The 23897-nt window shown below is 54.5% G+C and overlaps 1 protein-coding gene across 1 annotated transcript; it reads left to right on the forward strand.

Annotated features, from left to right (window-relative positions):
* Positions 1-1376: 1376 nt before the first annotated feature.
* PLEKHN1 (pleckstrin homology domain containing N1) lies at positions 1377-22612 on the forward strand. The gene is made up of 16 exons (XM_017825687.1): positions 1377-1456; positions 3154-3253; positions 7025-7171; positions 7531-7611; positions 9007-9097; positions 11964-12088; positions 12682-12831; positions 13450-13530; positions 17589-17658; positions 18099-18253; positions 18841-19035; positions 19467-19721; positions 20257-20409; positions 21182-21397; positions 21620-21668; positions 22069-22612. The coding sequence occupies exons 1-16, from the start codon at positions 1377-1379 to the stop codon at positions 22260-22262; spliced, it is 2142 nt and encodes a 713-aa protein (XP_017681176.1). The 3' UTR covers positions 22263-22612.
* The last annotated feature ends 1285 nt before the right edge of the window (positions 22613-23897 follow it).

The following is a 23897-nucleotide window of genomic DNA, read 5'->3' on the forward strand; positions in this document are numbered from 1 at the left end:
AGAGGACAGTCCCTGCTCACAGTCACTGTTGTCTCTCCCTGGCTGGCCAGGCTGTAACAGATTTATGGATTTACAGCCTTTGTTGTGCTTTAGAGCCTTCGTAAAATAAGGTGTAGATACCTCACATCACGTGCTTTATAGTAATTGCTTGGGTCACTGTTATTTATATTAACTAAATCTGATTTATTTTTCAAACGTGCTGTCAATTAAATTAGTTTGACAAGATCTAATTTCCACAACCCCGTGTTGATTTGTGTTAATTATATTCTCCTCCTGTAATCCTTAAAGTTAATCCAACTCCCTCACAACTGTTACATCATTTTCCCAGGAATCAGCGTCAACTGACAAACCCATAATTAACTGGGGTGGTTGTTTTACCCATGGAAATACTGATATTCCTGTTAACTTATGCAATTTCTTTGCAAATTCTGTGGTCCTGCGAGACTTCCTGCAACCCAGAACCTTTGTGTTCAGGTCTTTAAAACTCTTTAACGTGAATTCTCTGGATTTTCTGATCCAGAGCATCTGAGTTTTGTGTTTACTTTTTCACAGCCACCTGACCACGGAATGAAAAGGGGTTTGTAATTCCCTATGGCTGTAACTGCCTGTTTTTTTCAATCCATTGCACAGAAATATTTACCTTTTTTTTTTGTCATTAACTACTTGTTATTTATATTTTCACGCAGTAAGGGAATCATACCACAAATCTTTTGTTTTCCTCCTTTTAAAGCATTTCTTCCACAAATACACCTTTAGCTTTGCTGGTCATGCATCTCCTTTTGCTCTTTGCTTCCTCTATCAATTCTCCATAATCCTTAGATTTCAATTAGATTTCCCCTGCTTATTTCCTATATTTTCACACAGTTTATTTACTTTTACACCTTTAATCCGGCTGTTTCTTTTCAACGAACGCCCATTCCGAGCGCAGCCTTTTGAACCCTTGAGCAACAACCTTAAAAGATTTTTGTTAATGCTTAAACAATAACCACCAGTATTATCTTATTTTCCCCCGTCCGGGCTGAACGGTGATCGAATTCCACTCGGGAAAACGCTCCGGATGGGTTTGTTAGTGGCTCCAGCTCGGTGCTGTTGGACAGTAAGGAACGTTCATGCCCTGCACCGCTGGGTTTATAATTCCGTGGTTAATTCCTCGTCACAGGGAACATGTACCTGGCTCGCCCCTCCCAGCCAGCGAGCGGGGCGGGAGCAGGAGTGGGAGCCCCGGCCGGGAGCTGAGCCTGGCTCAGCCCACACCCACTCGAGTCACAGCGGGCGGAAGGGAAGGGAAGGGAAGGGAGGGAACGCCGGCGTGAAACGATCCCACACACAGACCTCCAGCTCCCCACGGCTCCGGGCGCTTCCAGGCGCTTCCCGGCATGGGGAACATCGCGTGTGTCCCGCAGGCACCTGGGGGCTTCAGGAGCTCCTTCCGAAGGAAGCCTTCGCTGAAGAAAGCGTGAGTACCCCAGCTTTTTTATTTCGGGATGGTTTTCCAGCGGGGCTGGTGTTCTCCTGTGGGATGCACCGTGCGGATCCGGGCTGGCGGCCGAGCCCCCGCTCGGGGAACCCGGCGGTTATTTCATATTTCACGTTTCATGCTCGGCGTCCCGTGGTTTTGTGGGGTGCTGGGCAGCGCCCAGGCGGGATCAGCTCGCCCTGACTGCCTGGGATGGAGTCCTCTGCCAGCAGGGAATCCCAGCTCCCCAGGGGAAACACACCCCCCCCCCAGGAGAAACAGGGTTTATTTAATTTTGTTTTGATGGTTGAACTCCTCTCTGTGGGACTGGCAGGGCAAGGTGCAGAACACCCGATACTCCTTGTTTTCACTGGTGGTTTTCTTTCTTCACAACTCCCGGAGTCGCGGTGCTTGTTGGGGAAAAGTAACTCGCACACTCTTGTCCCTTAGAGAGAAAAATCCCAAATCCCAGCACTCTGACACGTGATTTGACCTGTGTTTGTAAACCTGACGGGGGAATAACAGAAAATGTCTGTGAAACCCTTTGGGGATTTGGGTGCTGAGCTGGCCAGGGCAGCGCTCAGGTACCACAGCGATGGGCGGCTGTCCCAAAATAGAGCTTTCCAGGGAATGCACAGCAAGCTTCCCTGCTTTCTTTTCCACTGCCTGTGCTCCCATCAGCACCATCTGCCAGTACCTACACATGCACAGAGCAGATCCCTCCCCATCCCGAGGACTCTGGGCTGGAAAAGAGCTCTGTTGGGAACCAGAGTGATTCCCTGTGAACCTGCCAGCCCTGTCTACCCTGTGTCTGTGCTGGGCTGTGAGACAGACCCCCTAAACTCTGCAAGCTGAGGGGTTTCTAATCAAGAGGAGACACTAAACTGTCCCCTTGGTCCCCTGTGCTGCCATAAATTAGGATTAAACCTGTAGGAGCCTGTGGAGCTCCTGTGGGATAAAAAAGAGGGAGTCACTTGGGGGAATTTGGACCCTGGAGGGCTGACATCCCACCTGTGGTGGAGCAGCCAAGCCCCAGAGCACCCCCTGTCCCTGCTGGCTCCCGGCTTCCCACGCTCAGGGCTCTCCGTGGAGATAAGCCTGGTTTCTGCCCAAATAAATGCTGCAATCTGAGATTCCCAGCAAGGGCTGGGAAGTCCCAGCAAAGCAATCCCAGTGCTGCTCAGCAGCACCAGTAACGTGTTAATGGTGTGTGCAGGCAAAGGAGAACCGGGGCCCTGGCTGGGAGTGGAAGGAAAGAGAGAGGAAAACCACAGAGGCAGAAACAAAACCTCCTTGTGAATGTCTGTTGGTGTATCTGTGCATGTGCATCTCTGCTCCAGGGGGGGTTCTGGAATAGCTGTCAGGGCTGGATTTGGTCTTCGTGTTTTGCAATGGAACATCTGGTCCCTCTGCTGATTCGGAGACACGGATGAGCCAAATCGATCATTTGGTTCTGCAAAGACCTGTGGAAAAGCAAAGAAACAGCAACAAGTGCAGCACAACCCCCATTTCAATTCTCCCAGGCTGTTTATCAGTCCCTTTGCTGGGCTGGGATGATTAGAAAGCCCATGACAAATTGCTTGCTCAGTTTGCTGGCTTCCTTATTTCTGGGCAGAATTCTCTGTGCATCAGCCTGGATCTGTGTTTCCATGTGTGTTTTGATTTGTGGTTTTTTTTTTTCCCCCTCCCTTTTATAGACAAAATGGCAAGAAAAAACTGCCCAGCTTTTTTGGTCTAGAAGGAGGGCAGGAGAGAGACACGACCACGGACAAAATCCTGCAGTATATTCCAGCAAAGGCAAGTACAAACACACCCAAACCCCCTCCCCGCTGCTCCAAGAGTCTATTCCCACCCAGCCCAAAGACAGCACTTAAGAAGGACGATGGGTCTGGATCCAGGGGCAGCAGCAGGTCTGTCTCAAAGGGATGGAGCCCAGGGAAGGATGAGTCCTGTGCTCACACAGCGTCAGAATTTCCTGCTCCAGGGTCCCCAGGAAGGTGTGGGGGGGACCTGCCACCAGCAAAAAGGTGTGATGGGATGGGAGGGTCGTGCTGGGAGCCAAGCAGGGATATCTCACCCCCCACTTCTGCTCTTTCTGGGTTGCCTGTGAGGGAAGGGAAAATCGGAGCGAGCATTCAAAGGTGAGATGATTCATTCCCACGCCGGAATGAGACGGAGCCGGCAGTGTCTTAGCAAGGAGCCCTGGGAAGGCAATCAGGAAGGGCAGGTCTGCCCCAGGCACGTACCAGCCTTGTGGCCATATGGCCCATTTCCCAGCACTGCTCAGGGAAAGCAGAGGTGAAGGGATGAACCCTGGTGTGTTTTCTCGGTCCCTTTGTGGGGGACAGGGATGTGGACGGAGTTTGGGAACCCTTTGGGCTGTGCTGGGCAGGCATCTCTCCCACTGCATGGCAAATAGGCTGCGTGGATGTGGGGACGGGGAAACTGAGGCAGAGACTCAATGCCAGGCAGAGGGAATTTCAGAGATGGCACAGCTCCCTGTGGGAATCAGCATCCAGAAGGGTCAGGCAGCAGAGCCCAGGGCCCAGATGGATCCTGGATGCTCAGCAGGATGAGCTGTCATGTTAGCAGATCCCGGAAAAGAAATCCTGCAAGAGGACACAACAAAGGTCACCGAGAACTTATTCATTCGGGAACACGAGTGTGGGATCTCTCCAGGGAAGGAAGGAGGGTGGGTGGAGCAGTTGTTTAGCAGTTACCCTCGCCTGGGGCAGCTGGGATGCAAACTCCCTGCTCAGCCACAAGCTTCTTGTGTGGCCTGGAGAGAAAGCCTTGGCTTAGACCCTTTCCCACTCCCGTATTTTGAGGAGAACCAGGTGCCGTGGGGCCAGGTCAGAGAGCAGCCGTCAGCACAGGGCTCTGATGCAATCTCAGAGGAGATGGGATCACCAAACCTCTGGCCATGCCAGGCAGCTTGGGACTGGGGCAGGTGACATCCCTGAAAACCAGCCCCTTCTGGACCTGGCACACACAGCCAGTGCCTTTTGCTCCCACCACCCTCTGCCCTGTTTCCCACACTTCCCAGCCACTTCCAGCTCCTGTGGAGCCTCCGCGAAGGCGAGGGGGGAGGATGTGCCAGAAGAGCTGTGCTTCTCATTTGCTTCTTTTATCATTAAACAGCAGCTTTCAGAGCCCCGGGGCACCAGCCTTGCAAGGCTGAGCTCTTCCTGCTGCCTGGGCTGGTGATTCAGTTGGGAGTCACTGGGGTCTGCAGGTTAATTAGTAACTTGTTCTACCTGTAGGATGAGGCATCTGAGACTGGGGGGGGAAAGAACATGTCAGGGCACTTGCACTGCCAGAGACCAAGCCCTGGGAGAAACCAAGTTTCCAAGGATCTGCACTGCCTGGAACCCAGTGGGACCGCTGAGCTAACGGGAATGGGGCTGGTCAGGATGGGGCTGGGGGAGGAGGGTGCTGGTCCCCAGCACAGCCCAGCCAGGGGAGCGAGCAGCTGACTGGAGAGCATTCCAGAGGAAGAATAAATCCCTTTTGTTTTGGCTGCACACTGAGGCATCCCCGTGGTTTTGGGTGGTGCCTGTGTCGTGGCAGCCTGCAGCTGGAAGGGCAGCAGCAAATTTCAGGGATGTCCATGGTCTTGGACTTGCTCCCATGTTTAACCACTAAATCCACCTGTCTCCTAAGTCTCACTGCAAACCCTTGCAAGCTGGGGTTGCTGGATCCTTGTTTGGGAGAGGGAATATTCCACTGAGCTTGTTTCTTGCCACATGAACAGCGGTCATGGAAACTCTCCCTCTCCCTCCCGACTGCGGGAGGATCCCTGTGGAAGCTGGCAGGTTGGCCGAGCTCTTTGCCAACAATGCTGCTGGATTCCCAGCTCCCAGGTTGCTTTTGCTCCTTGGTGCCTTATTTATTCCCAGGAAGTTTGGCTGGCACGTTCCAGGCAGCAGTATTGCCCAGGCAGCTGGTAGCCGGTGTCGTTCCTTATCTCTGTTTCCATAATTTCATTACTTCATCCTCTCCCCACTCCCTGTTTCTGGTGGCTGCCCTTATCCCAGCGGTGTTTTGTTATTGCTGCCCCAGCTGCTTTTTGCTCTGACAGTGGCTTGTGGCACAAATATGACCTTTTCCTACTCTGAGCTGCCTCAGTGAGACTTTTAACGGGCAGCCAGCGGGTTCCCTGGGTTCTGTTCCATGCCTGGGAAAGCTGGAGGGAGGCTCTGAGCAGAGAAAGGGTTAACTGGTGCCCTAAAAAGAGTAACCTAAATTCAGTGAGGCCCAAGCTTTGCAGGTGAAAGGGCCCCGAGAGCTTCAGGCTCCTGTCCCTGGTTCACCAGCCCCCCTCAGAGCGCTATCCCTGGGGAAGGCTGGGAAAGGGGGGTTAACCTCGTGCCAGAGGGGTGAGTCACAGAGTCCCCAGCCAGACAGATCTGGTGAGCTGTGCTGCTTCCTCATCCATCACGGGCACACGCAGCTGTCTCCTTGGCACAGGGAGCCGGGAGCGGGCACACGCCGGGGACGTGCCGGCAGCCTCGGGGTGATGGGCTGAGTGATCCCGCTGAGCCCTCGCCCTGCTCATCCCTGGAAATGCTCAGTTCGAGCCCAGGGCAGCCACATAAAACCACTCCAAACCTTCCCTCTCCCACCTACCTTTCCCTTTTGCTGGGGAATGCATACCTGGAGTCTGTGGAGCGTCTGACCAAGCTGATATTTAAGACTCCCAGGCTAGTGTGTATCCCAGCCTCTGTGGGAATCCATGGCTGGGAAACAATCCTTCCCTTCTCCCCAAGGAAATCAACCAGCCCCCAGAAATAAAAGTGTTATTCCCAGAAAAGCTGCAGGAAGAGCTTTCCACCCCTGGGATTCATGCAGTATCCAGGCAGTGTGACAGCAGTGCTGTGCCATAGGGGTGTGGGGTTGTGCTACTGCACAGAAGGAAGAATTCCCCTATAACCAGGGAATCAGGGAAGCCTCCAGCCCTGAGTGCTGTCTCCTCTCCTCAGTCCTGGCTCTCCTGAAGTGCTTTCTGGCTTCCTGTAGCTTTTTTGCACTGGCACTGAGCAGCTTCACCACTCAGTGCCTTGCAGCTGCTTTTATGGCTGCGGGGCTCTGCCCCAAAATTGTCTGGCACCCAAAATAACTGACTCCACCTAGAGAAATCCAGGGATCTGACCAGATGGGAGAGCCAAGGAATCCAGGTGGAACTAGAGCAAAGAAAACCTTCCCACTACCCCCAGTGGAAGGCACACACTGTGTTTGCTTAGCCTCAATGGGTCCTTGTTCCAGTGGATTTGATTAGGATGGTAAGAGGTTTGTCTGTGGAGTTGGGATACCCTAAAAGTAGGATGTGCCTCTGCCCCCCCTCCTTCCCAATGCAGAAACCTCACCTTTAGGTCAGCATCTCCTCCCAGCAGTAACTGAACCCCAGCTCCATGCTGGCATGGAGACCCAACAACAAACAGCCCATCCTGGGCACCTGCCCAGGGCACCTTTCCAAGGAATCCCTTTTGGGAAGATGTTCTGGGAATGTCTCTTCCAGACATCACCTCCCCATTCCTCTGATTTGATTTCCCTGTGTCCTTGGTACAGATTATCCCAAACCCGGAAAACCAGAAAGAAAACTTGGACCAGAGGTTCCCCAGCCTGTTCAAGAAGGGACGAAGGAAAACGACTGTCAGGAACCTGGGAAAAATCATCTATTACTCCAAGGTCAAGTTAAGGTTCCAGCACTGCCAGGTAAAACTGAGGCACCTGTTTGTGGGCGTTTTCTCTCCCCGGGTATGACCCTGCAGAACTGGGAAGGGAAGTGTAATTCTGGGAAATGTGACTCAGGGAGGCTCCCTTGGGCTACTGCGTGGCCCCGGGATGTGCTGTCATGTGGTGCACAGGTATCAGCTCGTGCACCTGCTCCCCTCCCTGTGGGCAGCTGGGATGTGCTTCCAGGCTCCACTGCTGGGCTGGCAGCAGATCCATGGTGGAAACGCGATGGTGGCCCTGGGATGAGCTTTCCTGGGCACGGATCAGCCTGGGATGAGAGGGAAGTCGGGAGAGGGAAGGTGTCCTGAGATAACCCCCAGGACGTGTCTCTCCTGCAGGAGGTCAACGACTGCTTCTTGGAGCTGTTCCAGTCCTACCTGTACTTCCAGTCCGTGGGCTCCAATGGACTCACCCACCAGGTAGGGCATCGCCTGGTCGTGCCAGGGCAAGCACTGGGCACTTGGGTGGCTCTGGGCAGATGGGCTGGGACAGGGGGCTCTGCTTCTGGGGCTCCCCTGGCCTCCTCTAAGAGATGTCACCAAGTCCCTTCCCGTGCATGCCAAGATCCTGGGAAAGGAGGGCATTTTTTTCCCCAGGGCCTGCACTCAGATGACCTCAGTTTCACCTGAGTCCTTGGCCTTGCCTGTGGGCAGAGATAAAGGACCCCACAGAGGTGTTAGAGGGGCTTGTGCAGGGCTGGCAGGCAGGGCCAGGGGTGGGAGGTGTTCAGCACCAAGCACAGCGAGCTGAGCTTTGGCAGGGACCTACAGGGGCTCCTACAGCCCAAAATCCCACTGGCCTTGGTGCCCGTGGTGGTCTTGGCCCTGCCCTCTGGACCAAGGGGGAGTTTTTTCATCTGCTGATAATCTTAGAGGACTTCTCCAACATTAATTAATCCGTGGGAGAAGGTGGAAATAAAAAACTGAGGGCAGCACTGGGGAGCTCTCCTGGCAAACTGCTCATCAATCTTTTAACTTGATGATGCTGGTGAATTACAAACAATAAGGAAGTCACAACTGTGAAACAAGAAGCCCTGGATGTGCTGTCCCTCCACAGGAGTGAGCAATTAAAACTGAGCATGGCTGTTTCGGAGATGGTTATAAAAATTAGTTCCTTTTAGAAATGATTCATTGTCTTGCAGGTGACTTTATGTTGATGCAATACATCAATGCAATCTCTCGAGTCACCCACCAACCAGCCTTCAACTGAAAATTCGCATGTCAGGAGACAAACGATATTACAAAATCTCCTGACTGCTTTATAAACAGCTCCTTAGTTTATTAATTCGAGGGGAATTAAAAGGGAATTAATGTTCCAGTACTGGCCCCAAGACATTAGCAGCCATTAGCATCTTTTATGGAGCTTGTTTAGAGAGCCCAAAACGGGGAGTACAAACTTGCCACCTGTTCCTGTGCTCTGCTATAGTGGGAATCTGAAGATCCAGAGCCTAGGAACCAGACAGCTCAGTTTTGCTTTATGGTCAACTCCATCTTCTGTGTTTCTTGTGTTAAACCACCGTTGTCATGCTGAGGTTTCTCTTAAAGCTGAAAGATTTGGAATATAAAGAATATAAAGGAAGAGTTCCTGCCTGTGTGGCAGAGGATTGCTGCAGCACTGGCCCCAGGGAGCTGCTGGACCTGCTTCCTCTGGGGAGTGTGCTGGATCCAGACCCCAAATGTCTCCCCTCAGAGCCACGTTTTCCAGTCTAACACTGAGCCACAGCACACTGGGAGTCTGGGCTCCCAACCTCCCACGGCAAAGGGGCATCGATGGCAGAGCTGCCCCCAAAATAACGGTGTGCTCTCCCTCTGCAGGAACTGCTGCCTCTGAAGGAGCTGAATGTCTGTGAGATTGAGGCTGGGAAGGGCCCTGGGCAGCAAGATTGCCACGCTTTCCTCATTGCAGGTGGGTGCCTCCGTGTTTGCTTTGCACAGAGGGCAGAGGGTGTGTGAATCAGGCTGTTTCTGCTCTCTGTCCCACCCTGACCCCATCCCAGGGAACAATCATGTTGTGGAAAGAGGCTGCAGGGAGATGAAACTCTTCCTTCCTCCCAGAATTCACATCTTTCTCTCCAAGTCTTCCTGCTCTTAAACACCTGGGCAGTGATGCCCGGGGCTGGCACAGGGAGGGCAGAGGATGGATGGTCCTGTGTTCCAGCTGGTTAATACTGAGCACTCATGGTGACAGTTCCCACCTCTGTCCAGTTATGTGAATGAAAAAAAATGGAATAAAACTCCTTCTCCCAGCTCTCCATATAAACCCCAAGGGCAGGGGGTGACTCCAAGCAGGCAGGGCACTGAAGGGCACAGTTCAGTGCCCAGAGGTGAGTTGCCTCCACAGTAACACCAGTTTGGTGCTGCCAGGACCCAGTGTCACCTCACCAGCTCTTCCCTCACCAGCCTCCACAAGCGCTTTAAACTTTTCTCTGAGTGCTCTTGCTTTGTAAAAGATCTCCTGGGATGACAGCCTGTCTGCAGCTTGGATAGAGGCTTCTTTGGGCTTAGTCACTGCTGAATTACAGGCATAAATGATAAAAAAGGAGGTGGTACAAACGACCCTCCAATTTTAAGGGCTGCTGAGCTGTGGTTGTGCTGCACTGTACCAGGCAGGGCTCTCCAACCCTTTTTGGAAGTCTTTAAAATGAAGGAAAACTTCTCCCAGGGGCATCTGCTCTGGGGTGGGGGACTTGTTCTGCTTGTATGAAAACAGGCAGGAGCGTGACTGGGTGGAAAATTGCCTCAAGCTTTGTTGGGTTCCTGTCCTGCTTGGGGGGAAGAACAAGCCAAAGCCTTTCAGACAGAGTGCTGTGCACGTTGGGAAGTAGTGACAGGAAGAAACCAGGGAGGCAGCGATGTTTAGGACTGCTGGGAGATCAGTGGAACGGTTTTATTGTCCTGCTGGAAGGGGAGGAATCAAGGCATGGAGGGGGTAGGAGCCTTCCCATGTCCCCACACAGGGTCAGGGTGGAAATCTCTTCGTCTCATGACTCTGAGACACAACAGACACGCATCCATTCTCTTGTGAAATCCTGTGGCATCCCTAGTTCCCCATAACTGCACTGCCAGGGGTAGTTCAGCTTACTGGAAGTTGTTGCAGGATCACTGGAAGCGTGGAGGTGGAGTGGAGAAGGAAGCCTGGCAGCATCCAGGGTGTCCTTGGTGGACGGTGTCTGGCTGTCACCTGGGCTTTATGGTCCATCCCTTGCCCAGCCTGTGGTGCTGGTGGAGTTACTGAGCACCTCGAGTTACCTCTGCCTCCCCTGCAGACGTTGCAGCCTTTTAGTGTCTCCAGTCTGGGAGATTTGCATGGGAATAAACGGCTCCTGCTCTGGGAAGGGGGTTTCTTGCTTCCAGAGCTCCTCTGGAAGCATTCACAAGGAAGGAGGAAGGAGAAGGCAGAAGAAAAGAGCACGAGGGCTGGCAGGGGTTGCTCAGCGTGGCTGGGTCGTGGCCCTGCCACAAACGTGCCCCTGGGGCCGAGGGCAAGGGCAGGAGCTGAATTAGCAGCAGCCCCTCAGACTCTGCTCAAAGCCTCCCACAGCTCCTGCTCCAGCTTCAGGCGTGTCCCAGGCTTCAGGCTTGGCCAGCAGGGCCTTTCCTCAGTTTCTCTTCCCTACCAGCACAACTCCTGCTGTTTGTGTAAGGGCCTGGATGCCATGGGAAGTATCCAGAGCTGCCAGAATACCTAGAGAGCACTAACACCATCACACCCTCCTGGCTACTCCATAAAGCAGGGAATCACTGTATCTTCCTTGCAAAGACAGGGAAACCAAGGGAAGGGGAGGCAGGAGAACTCCAGAGCCACGGCAGTCCACAGACACTTGGATGCCCAGGAAATGCTTGGCACTAAATTACTGCAATGGATTTAGAGTCACTCAGGGAGTCTCTGCCCCAGCTTCCACACCTCTGCTTTGTTTATGCACATTGGTTTCAGAGCATTTCCTGAAAGGCAGAAGCGTTTCAAAGTCTTAATTAACCATTGTTTATAAATAGTGCAGGAATTAGGGTACTAAAGAGGGGCAAAGTACCATGTTTATCCCGTGCACGGGCTTATCTCAATACTTCCAAGTCCCACAGAGCCAGATCCTACTGAGCTTGCACCAAGCAGGGTTTAATATGAGATTGCTGGTAAATTATTAATCATAACATACATTCTGCATCCTGCCAGAAATGGTTATTACCGTCACTGGGTCATGTCTGCAGTGAGTAGCAGAGGGGTGTGTGAGACTGTTTTGCTCGTGCTATTAAATGAAGGAGGCTGGAAACGTCAAAATCAACAAGATGCAGGGCTGTTCCTCCCTTCAAGAGAAGTCTGAGGTCAGCTGCAGATTGTCTGGCACAGATTATGTTTGGTGGAGCAATAAATAAACTGTGTCAGAAAGCTACCAGTGTTCTACATATTGAGTGCCAAAGTGAAAGCAGGAGATAGCACGGAACTTTCTGATGAGTTGTGACAATCCCTGCCCACACAGGTGCTTTTCACAAACTCCTGGGGGTTTTCAAAGCTGGAACGTGTGTTGAGTTCAGGCTTTCGTGCTGTCTTTGAGTTTTGTTCTTGGCCTGGTTTGGGGTTGGGAAGTGCCTGGTGATCAGAGCCTGACGTGTGTGAGAAGGTGCTGGAGCACTCCCGGCAGCCTGATGTGAGAGAATGTGCTAAAAGAGTGGTGGGAAGGACTGGAACAGAGCAATGGTCTGATGGTGTGATGTGCAGAGTGCAACATGGATGCTGCAACCCGTGCCCTTATCTGCTCTGCTCATCCTGTGTCTCACAGGTCCTCGGCTCAATCCCCTTGTTGTGTTCTGCCCCTCTGAGTCAGAGCTGAAGCAGTGGCTTTATCACCTGGAGAAGCAGATCCAGCTGAATGGAGGAAGCCTTGCCTTGCCCTTCCTCCCTCAGGTGAGTGTCTCACAGCCACAGTCCTGTGCTGAGCAACCAGGGAAGCTGGGATGGTTCCATTTCAGAGCTTGCTTTTGGTGTGGCTTCCTGTGACAGAAGGGTGCAAAAAGAAGAAAGGTTTGCAAGAGGTGTGGGGGGTGCTGAAAGGAAGACCTGCCACCTGTGGGTGCCACCACCACAACCTCCAAAGGGTCAGAGCTTTGGGTCTGGCTCAGAGAAACTCTGATGCATTTGGATGCTTGTGCAATTCCCCAGAGATTACAAAACATCTGGAGGAGGAGGCTGGAACCTAGAAAACAGGACTAGATTCAAGAGACTTTCTCTTCCCATCTCTGCAGGGTGTTTTAATTCCCTCCCTGTCTCCATCTCCCCACTTGTCAAAGAGAGATATCTCCCTTTGAAAGGCAATTTACAGGTGATGCTTGGTACCAGGAGCAATTATTCAGTCCCAGCTGGAAAACTGGCTCCTGCACTGATTTATTTATTCTTTCCTGCCTCTGCCACACTTAAAAAGTGCCCTGAGAAGGGCCATGCACTGGATAAACTCAGGGGAGGGCATGTCTGCCTGCTGCTCAGTTTGCTCCTGTCCCTAGAACGGCTGGAAGCAGAGCTCCGTGGGGAAGGAGGAGCTGCGGTGGTGCATGCAGCACATGCCTATCCAGGGCTGGAGTGGGACTCAGAGGGAATCCCTGGGCCGTGTCCTCTGTGCCTCTGAAGTGAAGCTTCAGCATCTGCCATTCCAGGTAGGACACATCCCTGGGGAGCAACCTCCTGCCAGCCCAGCTCGGGAAAAGGGGATGGGTGGAGTGACCAGTGCAGGCTCCTGCCCGCCTGATGCCACCAATCCAGCAGGTCCCAAGGGTCATTTTACACCCATGTGAAGGGAAAATGGTTTCTTCCTGCTCCTGTGGCCCCGCAGGGGTGCTTGGGGACAGCACAGGCACACAGGCATGTGCACAAGGACCTGCAGGACAGGGCTGGCAGCTGACCCAGTGTCACTTCACCAGCTCTTCCCTCACCAGCCTCCACAGGCTTTTTAAATTTCTTCTGAGTGGTCTTACTCTATAAAAGATTTCCTGGGATGACAACCTGCCTGCAGCTTGGATAGAGGCTTCTTTGGGCTTAGTCATTCCTGAATTACAGAGCTGCAAGCCCCGGGAATCTGGCAGAAATCTCCCAGCACAGGGGAGCAGCTTGGCCCTTTTCAAAGCAATTTCCCAATGCAGGGGAGCAGCTTGGCCCTTTCCAGAGCCCTTGCCCCAGGCTGCTGTCAGAGAGACAGAGCAAAGGGCTCTCCACATCCAATCCCTGCCTGGCTGATCACAGGCTGTTCACATCCCTCTCCCTCCTTGCTTTCCAAGGAGCAGAATGACCGGCTGTTGGTGCTTTATGCCTCCACACTGGTGATAGTTTCTGAAGAGCAGAATGGCTTCTGTTTTAAGGTAAGTTCGTGCTGGAGCATCTCCCTGCTCTCTCAACCCATCCACAGCAGCTATTTCAGCTCTTCTTTGGCTTGTTGCTCCCCTCCACCTGTGTTCCCTTGTGCTCCCTCGTGTTGGCAGGGGCTTTCCCTCCACGCTGCTCCCGTGCCAGCTGGCAGGTGAGCAGGCAGAGGGATGTTGCAAGTTATCTTCCCATGAGAAACACCTTGCCCTCCTACAGAAGCCCAGGGGGAAAGGAGCTGGCTGCCAAGGAATCTCTGGGAGGAGGGAGGCTGGCATGTTTCGGTGTGGTGGTGCTGGCAGGGAGCCTGGCTCTCCTGATGGAACAGCCCCAGAGAGCCCCTGAGGGGGCTTTGCTTCCCAGGCTCTGTGCCACGGGACCACTTGGAAGCAGGGAGCATCCAGGCAGCGCATCTGATGCTCGTGGGGAAGGGCACAGGCAGGGAGGAGAGGCTGCTGCTGGAGCAGTGTTTGCTGCTCTGTCCCTCTGTGGAGCAATGTCTGGGCATGGCAGTGGAAGGGACAATGAGGATGTGGAGGTCTGAGTGTCCCAGGGGATGCAAGACCAGCTTCTCTAGTCTAGTGTGCCTTGTGGGAGCAGTGCTGGGAGCCTCAGCACAGACAGGCAGTGGCACTGTGCAGTCTGAGTGGCTGCCAACACCCACCGTGGCACTTGGTGACACAGTTGAGTGGCGAACACGGCAGTGCCGGACTTGATGATCCTGGCAGGCTTCCCTAACCTTAACAATCCTGTGATTCCGTGCTCTTGGGCATCATTGTGATGGCTTATTAACAGCCCTGTGCTTTCTGGTCCTGTTTCTTCCCCTGCTGGAACAAATGTGCCAAAAAGAGCAGTGAACTGTGTGTGACCCCGCGTGCGGCAGCACCGGCACACGGCGGGGCAGAGCTGGGCTGCTCCTCCAGGGAACAGCATCCCTCTTAGTCACTGAGAGAGCAGCCAGTGACAGGGGAACCCTGCAGAGACTGAGGGCTTGTGAAATCCAGCGTGAACTCACTGGGGTCCAACCTTGTGGTTCCACATCACGCAGGATGCTTTTAGTTCAAGGGTTACCCATGGGAAGACCTGTGTAGGCATCTCTGGAGAGGAGATGCCTGTGCCTCAATAGGAGAGACATGACCAGTCACAGCTCTCCTCATCCCCAGTGCAGCAGTGGAGGCTGTTTTCCAGCAGCTGGTGGCTTGTGTGACACACCTCAGACAGAGCTTGTTTTCGGGAACACGCTGTTTGCAGCTCCTGGGAACGGGGCACCGCGTAAGGGGGCCCTGGGCTGGGCTCTCTGATTAGCTCATCTCTTTTGAAACCTTAAACCAGCTTTGTCTGCCCCTGTCCATGCAATGTTCCCTCTTCCCACGGTGCAGGAGCTCTGGTCCCGGGGCTCTGCGCAGCAGGGTGCAGGCAGGAGGTGATTCACCAGCCTGTGACACTGCACTGGGAACCTGATTTTCCACAGGCATGTCAGGGCACAGGAGCCTTCTCCCAGGGCTTCTGCAAATTAACTTCCCTTCCCTGCGAGCAGATGCTGAGCCCTACAATTTGTGTGTGAGGGAATAGGCCGGGCCTTTTGTTCTTGAGCTTCATACAAACCGCAGGAGCTGCTGCTGCCAAGTGTGTGTGTGTGTGGGACAGGGAAGGGGAAGGCAGGGGCTGAGCCTGCCGGGATGGGGCTCACCCAAATCCACAGGCTCTGGCTCACCCCTGGTGGGAAAAGGCCCTGGGCGAGGTGAAAACCAGCAAGGGGGGAGCTTCTGGAGGGGCAGGTTCACACCATGCCCAGGGAAGGCTGGAGGGGCTCTCTGCAGCCCATGGGTGTGTTCTTTGTGGGATGCTGCTGTGCTTCCTGAGGTGGGACTCTACCCAGAGGGTGTTTCAGCATCCCCATGGATGGGGAGCTGTTGTTTAAGGGAGGATGGAGCACCAGGCACCAGGGCAAGCCCTGTGCAGTCTGCCTCGGTGGCAAGAGGCTTGCTGGGATGTGCTGGTGGCAGGAATCTTGCTGGGATGTGCTGGAGAGCTGAGGAGCAGCAGCCGTGCAGCGCCTGCGTCAGCCGAAATGTCAAACCCCAGCAACGGGGGGGAAAGGAGTCAGGGAGCAGAGCGTGAGCTTTCCCTCCCAAGGTCAGCCTTCCCGAGCTGCTCAGCCCATAAATCACTGCTGGGGCAGCAGGAATGCCACAGGAGCCTGCCTGTGCCCACAGGCTGTAGCAGAGGCAGCTGCCACACGAACCACGGACACCCGTGTGCTCCGCAATTCCCTCACGGCAAAGTTGTCACGTCGGCCACATTCCCAGAGCCTTTCCAGCTGGCACAGCTTGGAAGTGAGGGCGGGGTGAGGAGTTTCTGCTAGACACCTTGTTTTGCAGCCCCTGAGCTTAGGCAAATGAATCCTGATGGATTGCACCTTTCGGAGAGGGCCTTGGGCAAAATGACAGACAGGGCTTCTGTTCCTGCTTTTTGTGCATTTCCTCCACTCCCGGGCATGGAGCAGAGTGGAATGAGGTGAGAACCTTCTTTTCCTTGAGCACTACCCAGCCCCAGTGTTCACCATCCTGTCCAGGAGCTGCACCCAGGGCTGTTGCCACCGGCTGCCCCTGCCCAGTGCTCTGTGCCCACAGAGAGAGTCAGGGTGACATCCAGGTGAGAGGAATAGGAACAGGAGCAAAAATACCACATGTTCCTTGTTTTCCCTCTGCTCAGAGCATGAGAGAGACGAGAAATAAGGGGATGAGCTCATCTGTGTGATGTTTCCAGTGCAGAATCTGCTTCAGTGGCTCTCCCAGGGCTTTCCTGCCTCATTTCTCTAAGGAAAATTTACCCCAAAGAAAGAGGAGCTCTGGATCTGAATTCAGTGCTGACGAACCCCCTTGGCCCTTCTGCCACGTTGCCTATCACAGAGAATTAAGCTGTCAGCGGTGACACTTAAAGGACATGTGGCAGCAGAGCAAGAGAGGGGCTGGGACAGGCAGCCCATCCCTGGCACAGACATGGGATGGCCACGGGACACCGGGTGAGGGCAGAGGGGACAGTGGTGGATGTGCATGAAAAAGTATAATAGCACTTAGGGCAAATAGCACACGGGGTCTTCTAACTCCCAGATCTTCCAGGGACAGGCTGCTTTAGCTCCCAGCTGACAGGAACAGACGTGTGGTGCCTGCCCGGGGCAAGCCCCGCTCCCACCTCAGGAGTGGCAGCTCACAACTGTGCCTCGTGTAACACAAGAGCTCAGGTTTCACCAGCTGGCATTTGCGGGGCTCAGCCCTGTCTTTGTAAGGCTTTGCAGGGAATGGATTGTGGGCATTCCTCTGGGCAAGGCTGGAAGTCCCAAGTTAGCAACTACAACCTCGTGCGGGTCCACGTCTGCGAAGTTTTCCAGAGAAATCAGAAATTTCAGCCATTAAACTGCTGGAAACAGAACTAGGAGGGAAGGGGTGTTTTTTCCAAGCTTGGATCTCAGCAGGGACTTTGAGAACAAAGCTGTCTCACACAGTCATGCTGGCTCCAGAGGCTTCATTCCTGCAGTAAGGCTGGTGGTTGGGAGAACTGGAAGCAGGAAACACCAAGCTGGGACAATCTGCTGGAGACAGAGTTCTCCAACAAGCCTGTGCCCCACACCTGTGAAGGTACAGAGGCCCCCAAATCCTTGCCCAGCTTAGCAGCAGCTTGGGTGTGCCTCTTGTCTCCTGCAGACCTGCCCTAGGGGATTTAGGCTCTGAGATTCCCCATCCCCACTGGGGATCCCAAGGCATCCCAGCAGGGCCAAGCTGCCCCTTCTCCCCAAGCCACAGGAATTGCAGCCAGGCTCCTGCCAGCCTCTCTCCGTCCTCACCATGGGCTTCCCTCCTCGTGCTCCCAGCAAAACTCTGCACAAGGCTCCTCTTGGCTCTCCTGATGGGAAAGCCCCTGTGGAAGTGGAGTTTTGCTGCCCCAAGGTGGGCAGGGGCAGCCACGTTGTCCTTCCCACAGTGCCCATGTGCCCTATGGTACGGACTGGGAGATCTGCTCAGCTCTGTGGTCCCAATCCTGATTCTCTCTCCAACAGGGCGAGCTGCCACTCAACGCCATCCAGGTGCTTTTTGAAGAGAACGAGAAAAGCTCCTTTTTAATCGAAGGTGGGTGTCCCCACACCACGGGGTGTGCTGGCAGCAGCCACGGAGGGTCCTGGGGGGCTGGTTTGCTGGTTTTACTGAGCTGCTGTGGCCCCTTCTCAGCTGTGTGGGAGCCAGGCTCTGTGAACTGCACTGCCTGGAAATCCGGGACCCTCAGTGCCCTGGATGAGCAGCAGGACCCGGCTCTGCTGGTGGAAGAGGCCACAGCACCAGGGGTGCACAGTGTCCCCCTCATTTAGACCCAGGCTGGGACTGCCCCTGTCCTACACCCAGCCTGGTACAAACGGGCAGCACCGAAGGCAGAGCGTTCCCATCGTCCCAGCACCTCCAGACCCCAGGAGGACGTGGGGAGGGGACGGAGCGAGAGGGTTCCCACGGGCTCATCGAGGGAGCAACACTGAGTCAGTGGAGCCCAGTGAGAGCAGCCAGTGCTGTTTCCCCAGGCCGGCTGATCAATTCGATCCGGGTGACCTGCCGCAGTTACGAGGATTACCAGGAGTGGCTCTACTGCCTCAACACGGCCCAGTTTCGAAACGCCGACTCCTCCCTCTCCGGATCCGAGAGTTTCTCAGGATCAAAGCCGCCACACCCCAGCCAGGTAACAGTCGCCTGGGAATCGGTGGCTGTCCTGTCTCTGGAGCACTCCTGTGACGCAGCAGACTTTGTCTTCAGGCGTCCTGCTTGAAGGCTGTCAGCAAGCTGCTGAGCCCTGCCAATTATTTAAAGCCCTTTATGACATTTTATAGGCAGATATTATAGTGAATTCCTTCAGAAGCAGGACGTAGACTGTGACAGTGTTGTGCAGTGAGGCATTGGGCACAAGGGCATTAAAAGGGTCTTGGACTCGATGATTCTTGTGGGTCCCTTCCAACTCTGGTTATTCTGTGATTCCTGCAAGGAAGGGGAGACCCACACTGCCAGCTCTCCAGCTGGGACGGGTCAGGGTGCCTGAGCACCCCTTTCCTGCAGTGCACCCCCCTCATTCACCCTGGTCACCTCAGCTGGACCCACCAGCACACCCCACACACCAGGCACGGCCACCGGGCAACTGCTGGCCGTGGGGACACAGCCCCAACCCAAGGGGCACCGAGGGCTGTGCTGGGCTGGCACTGCTGGGGCTGGGGAGGGATGTGCCTGTGGCCATGCAGAGGGTCCTTCCATCACCATGTTCTTCTCCCCATCCAGTTCACCAGCAGCGGGAGGGGGTCCCTCACCTCCGACGGCCGCACGAATTCCTGGGCGTCCGGAGGGAGAGTGACCACCGTGACCCACCTGTCCCAGACCAGCGGCTCCCTGCCCGACGGACACTCCTTCCTGCTGATGCCTGAGGGCAGGCTGCTCGAAGATGCCCTCTCCTCTGGCTATTCCCAGCCTCTCCACGTAAGTGAGCCCCTGCCAAAGCCCGGGATGCGTGTGGGGACGGACGCTGCCTTTGAGCAGAGTGCTCTGGTGCGGGCAGTGTTTGCTGTGTGGTGCCACAAATCCATGCCTGGAGCCTGGGTTTGTCCTGGCCCAGCCTCTGCTGATAAGGGAAAAGGCTGCAGAGGAGTCCCATCCCAGTCCTCCACTCTGACTGTTGGACAGGTTTCAGGAGGGCAAACGGGGTGGTTCAAAGGCCAGGAGACCCCAAAATAAGAGCTGGAGGTGGGTGGAGGTGATGGGCTAGGCAGGATTTTGGTCTGGCCCTGGGCAGCATTTGCGTGTCCAGGGTTGTAGGAGTGCCCGGGGCAGGGACTCCGTGCAAGACCATCCCGATCCCTGAGTTCCTGGCCTGAGGAAAGTCAGCTCCAGGGTCTGCCTTCTCATTTCAGTGCCTGGCACAAGCCAACTGGCCAAGCACAGGGCTGCCCACACAGGACCTGCGGAGAGGGGGCAGCGCCAGGAAATCCAAGGGCAAATGCGGGCTGTGCATCCAGCAGCTGCCCAGCCAGGACTCGGAGAGGAGCATCTGCAGCCTCATTCCCGAAAATCCCAGCGGCGAAATCCCGTCCCCGGAGTACAACGAGCCGTACTCGGCTCACGGCTCACAGCATCACCCCCCAGCTCCCCCGTCACACCTCAGCAGTGTAAGAAGGGTGGATTTTGGGGGGATGGATCCTCCTGCCTGGGAATGGGGAGCGTGGTTCAGCTTTCCCTTGCGGTGCCACTGGCGGGGATAGGAGTGCTGGCAGGTGCTCTTGGGCAGGTGTGAAATCCATTTCCATTGGAAAATGGCCCGTGGGAGGTGAGGTTAAACGTGGCAGGTGGAGCAATGTCCCTCGGAGCCATGGGATGCTGGGCAATAATTCCCGAGACAACACGACCGGCACTGCTCGGTGAGTAGGAGTGTTATTGCCTCACAGGACACAGCCTCTTCTTCCCAGGGTTTTCCAGCGTGTGTCCATCAATGGTTTAGTGTGTGAGGCCACATTTCCCTCCCCTCTGTGAGTGTTCATCAAGGAATTCCCCTCGTTAGCACAGACAGTCACTCCCATCATCCCTCGTGGATGAGCAGCGTTTGGGATTTTAGTTACAGGGAGATTTCCCACCCCAGTCCCTCCTGGGGATGAACTGCAAGTAGAGGCCAGCGTGCCACGTTCCTGTTTCCACTCTGCCTTGTAGCTGAGCAGATGGAGCTCGGTGGGAAGCCAGCCCTCCACAGCTTCCAGCTCCCTGGAGAGGCTGGCCATGCCCCGCTCCCACTTGTACGCTGATCCCTACACCCCCAGCTCCCCCAGTGCTCCCAGTGGGGCAGGTTCCAGCTTCCTGGAAGAGGTACCTGTGCTTGCTACTGGTTACAGCTGGCCCTGACTCAGCACACAGGCTTTTGGCTCCAGAAATTGTGCCTCGGGCCATTTCTTTTCCTGCCATCTGCCTGAGCCTGAGCAGCATGTGGAAACTCCAGGCCTGCATTTCGGGGTGGGGCAGGGCACAGCATAGTTCCCAGGTTTTTTTCAAGCCAGGACAGAGTCAGGGGGGAACAGGTTTCCCCTGTCTTATCACTGGATGCCAGCGTCACAACAGTAATCCCAGGAAGAGCCAGAAACCACGAAACAAAGGCAGAGACTGAGATGTGCTCCAGTTTACAGAAACTAGGGATGAGTCAGACACAGAGACCACTTTATCCACCCCAAAAAATTCCAGATGCGATAACTGAGTGCCTATTGAAGGCTACATTTCTTGTTTTGCACATCTCTTGGGAAAAGGCTGTTTCTGAGTCTGTGGCTGGCATTCCCCATGCTGGTGACGACCTCCCTTCCCTCAGAGGGTCTTTCCTGACTGTTCCCTGTCCTTCTGTATCCCCTGGGTTGCCATAGGGCGTCATCCTACTGCCTCCACACCCAGCCAACTTCCACTATGTCTGTGGCCATCCTCCCTTTCCCATCCAAGGCCTTCAGGACTGGGGTGTAGTAGAATTTGTGAGGAGGGCAGAAAGCCTTGGTTTGGTGTGTTCACAGCAGGGCTGGTTCAGCAGGCGGGAAGCAGCAGGTCAGAGTCTCCCAGCTCTCCACAGCAGGTATCCAACCTGGATTTTGCTTTGCTCTAGTTCCTGCAGTGCCACAGGCAGACGGGTCCAGCTCAGGCAAACGGGTGCCCAGCAATCCCTGTGCCCCAGCAGCACCTCTCTCTGGAGAAATGGAACTGCCAGCCCCTGCCCAGTGGCCACTGCAGAGAGGTGCCCACAGCTCCCATTTACAGCACCCCTGGCACCTCCCGCCGGCTCCAGCTGCGGGCACAGGCTGAAGCTTCTTATCTTGAGGAGGTGAGATGGTAAATGCAGCCCTCGAGCCCCACACTGGCTGCAGGGGAACACACGGGGTGCAGGGGAACCAGCTTGACTGGAGTCTCACTGCAGGGGTCTTTGCTCAGTGACAGGGATCATCCTGGGGAGTGGGGAACCACGGAGGGCTGATTCCCTGGTGTGCAGTATCCCAGGACTGCAGTGCTGTGTCATCCTCATCACTGTGTCTCTTTTTCTTTCCAGATCTCTTCTCTGCCAGAGGAACATCTGGGCCCTTCATTGCACCCACCAGGTGAGACTCTTGGGGGGTGCTGGGGGGCTGAACCCTCCCTGCCCCGCCGGTGTCCGTCTCCATCAGCGTCGTTCCAAGCAGGGCTGGTGCCCTTTATCCCTCCTGCTTCCCCGGGTGGGACTGAGCCTGTGACCCTGCCCTCTGCCTGTCACCCTGCCCTGTGCCCGTGTCTGCCTGGTGGAGACACCTTTATGGCTTCCACTGACTCACAGCTCACCTGTCACACGTGGGGACCTGTGGCTTGTCCCGTGGCACACACGCTTTGCCCACATCTATTTGCACCTGGGCTGTGATTTAACTCATCCTCGTTCTTACCTTCTGCTGGCGAAGGGGAAGGTGACCATCAGGCTGCTGCTGCTGCTGCTGAGCTCTCTGATCCCTTGGGTCTGTTTTCCCACAGGTGGGAATGTCGGCACCTACGACCTGCCAGATTCCAGCTGCCGGCACCGCGACTCCGCCGCCTTCCACGACTACGCCGAGCTCCAGAGCTTCCACAGTGACTTCAGCTATGACAACCTGTGGGAAGCTGAGGAGAAGGAGCCAGGCACCCCACACACCTCCCCATCTCCAGTCCAGCAGATTTACCAGGTCTAAGGGATGGTCTCCACAGCCAGGCACAGAAAGCCCCCCCATCCCGGGCTCTTTTCTCGCTGGGCTTCCCTCCAGGATGAGGAACCCAGGGCACACAAAGCAAAGGGAAGAGCCCTGCCCTGCAAAAGGCTGCTTCCCATGTCCTGGCAGGCCTGGGCTTCAAATTTCTCCCCTAAATCTGGGGATGGGGGCAAAACACAGCAGCAACAGCCCCTGTGGACACGGAGGCGCAGCGTGAGTGCCGTGCCAAGGAGAGTGCTCAGGGAGCCCTGGCTGGGGAATAGCTCTGTCCCCAAAAATGAAAGGAAGAACAAAAAGGGTCAGGCTCCCTCAGGTAAAAGGGACTGGGTGTTCAGAGGAAGCAGTCACTCAAAGGCCAAAAAGAAGGGCTGGTTGGTGGCTGGGTTAGTTTGATTCCTTCTCCCCAGAGCCCTCAGGCTGGTCCCTCTGATGATCCCCTGAGCCCTGAGAACAGCTGTTAAAGCCAAACCTTCCTCCACTGAGCTATGAAGTCTGCAGGGACACATGAAACATGTCCCATCCTGGCATACAAGGTTGGTAGCAATAGCTGTGCTCATAGGATTGTCTTCCTGCAAGATCAGAGTTACTGGACAAGAGATGGAGAAAAAACCCACCAGATCTGAGCAGGATGGGACTTTCTTTCCAATCTATGCAAAAAATTCTTTCCTGCCAGTGCTGGCTCCAAAAACCATGGTGGGTGTCCTGTGACATGAGGAGCCTGGCACCTTGGCAGGTGGAGCCTGGAAATGTGCTGCCAGCAAACATGCCAAGTGACTTGTGTTCACCAAGGTCTTCCCTGGAAAGGATGCTCTGGGGATTCCTCTTGGGGAATGCCTCCTTTCCTCCCACTCCTCTGCACACAACTGGGCTCACACTAAATGCTGCCTGTGACTTACCTGGGCAGGGAGGGAAGAAAATTCACCACAAGTTAAACTCCAGTTGATCAAAACAATACCAGTGTGGGCTGTGATCCCCCTCTTCCCCCCTCCAGACCCACAGCAGGACCAGGACACAAACAACAGGGGACAGAGTCTCAGTGCTATTATTCTCCAGCCTCTTAGGCCAGGTCCTTTGGCACATTGAAGGTCAGCAGCAAATCCAAATGTTTTTACCTGAGGCTCCAAATTCTTAACCTTTGTTCCCTAAAGAGGCTGCAAACCAAACACAGGAACAAAACCTCTATTTTTGTTCTTTCACTGGTGCAAACAAAACAATCGGGGGAGCTCTTTCTACTTGAATACCTGCATATTACATTGTATTTTAATTTTTTTTTTTTTCGGGTATCCAAAGAAGTTTACATGTAAAGTTTGAGTGGATTCTATGTATGTAACGTGTAAATGTGGCTGAGTTAAAGACCTATTTAATTTTCTAGCTGTGGATGAGGTTCAGTGCTGCAGAATGGGCAGCTGTCTGCACATTCATGAGTGTGTTGGTTTGGGTCTTGTAGCTGTCATTGTTTTGTTTCGTTTTTGCTCTGTTTTGGGAAGATTTGTATCCAATAACCCCAAATTTATCTATTTATTCAGAACAAAACTGCACTAGGGAACATCAAAAGCACACATATGCTGGGAGGTCTCCATGCTCTTGAGCTCCTGTGAACACATTGACTTCGAACGT

This window comes from Lepidothrix coronata, unplaced genomic scaffold (genome assembly GCF_001604755.1).
Source record: "Lepidothrix coronata isolate B3197 unplaced genomic scaffold, Lepidothrix_coronata-1.0 Scaffold122, whole genome shotgun sequence".
NCBI classification, from domain to species: Eukaryota; Metazoa; Chordata; class Aves; order Passeriformes; family Pipridae; genus Lepidothrix; species Lepidothrix coronata.

Excerpts from the sequence above, each read along its gene's own strand:
- PLEKHN1 (XM_017825687.1), top strand. The coding sequence starts at position 1,377 with ATGGGGAACATCGCGTGTGTCCCGCAGGCACCTGGGGGCTTCAGGAGC. Across the intron at positions 12,832-13,449 it reads TTCAGCATCTGCCATTCCAG|GAGCAGAATGACCGGCTGTT; the intron begins GTAGGACACATC and ends TTGCTTTCCAAG. Across the intron at positions 13,531-17,588 it reads AGAATGGCTTCTGTTTTAAG|GGCGAGCTGCCACTCAACGC; the intron begins GTAAGTTCGTGC and ends TCTCTCCAACAG.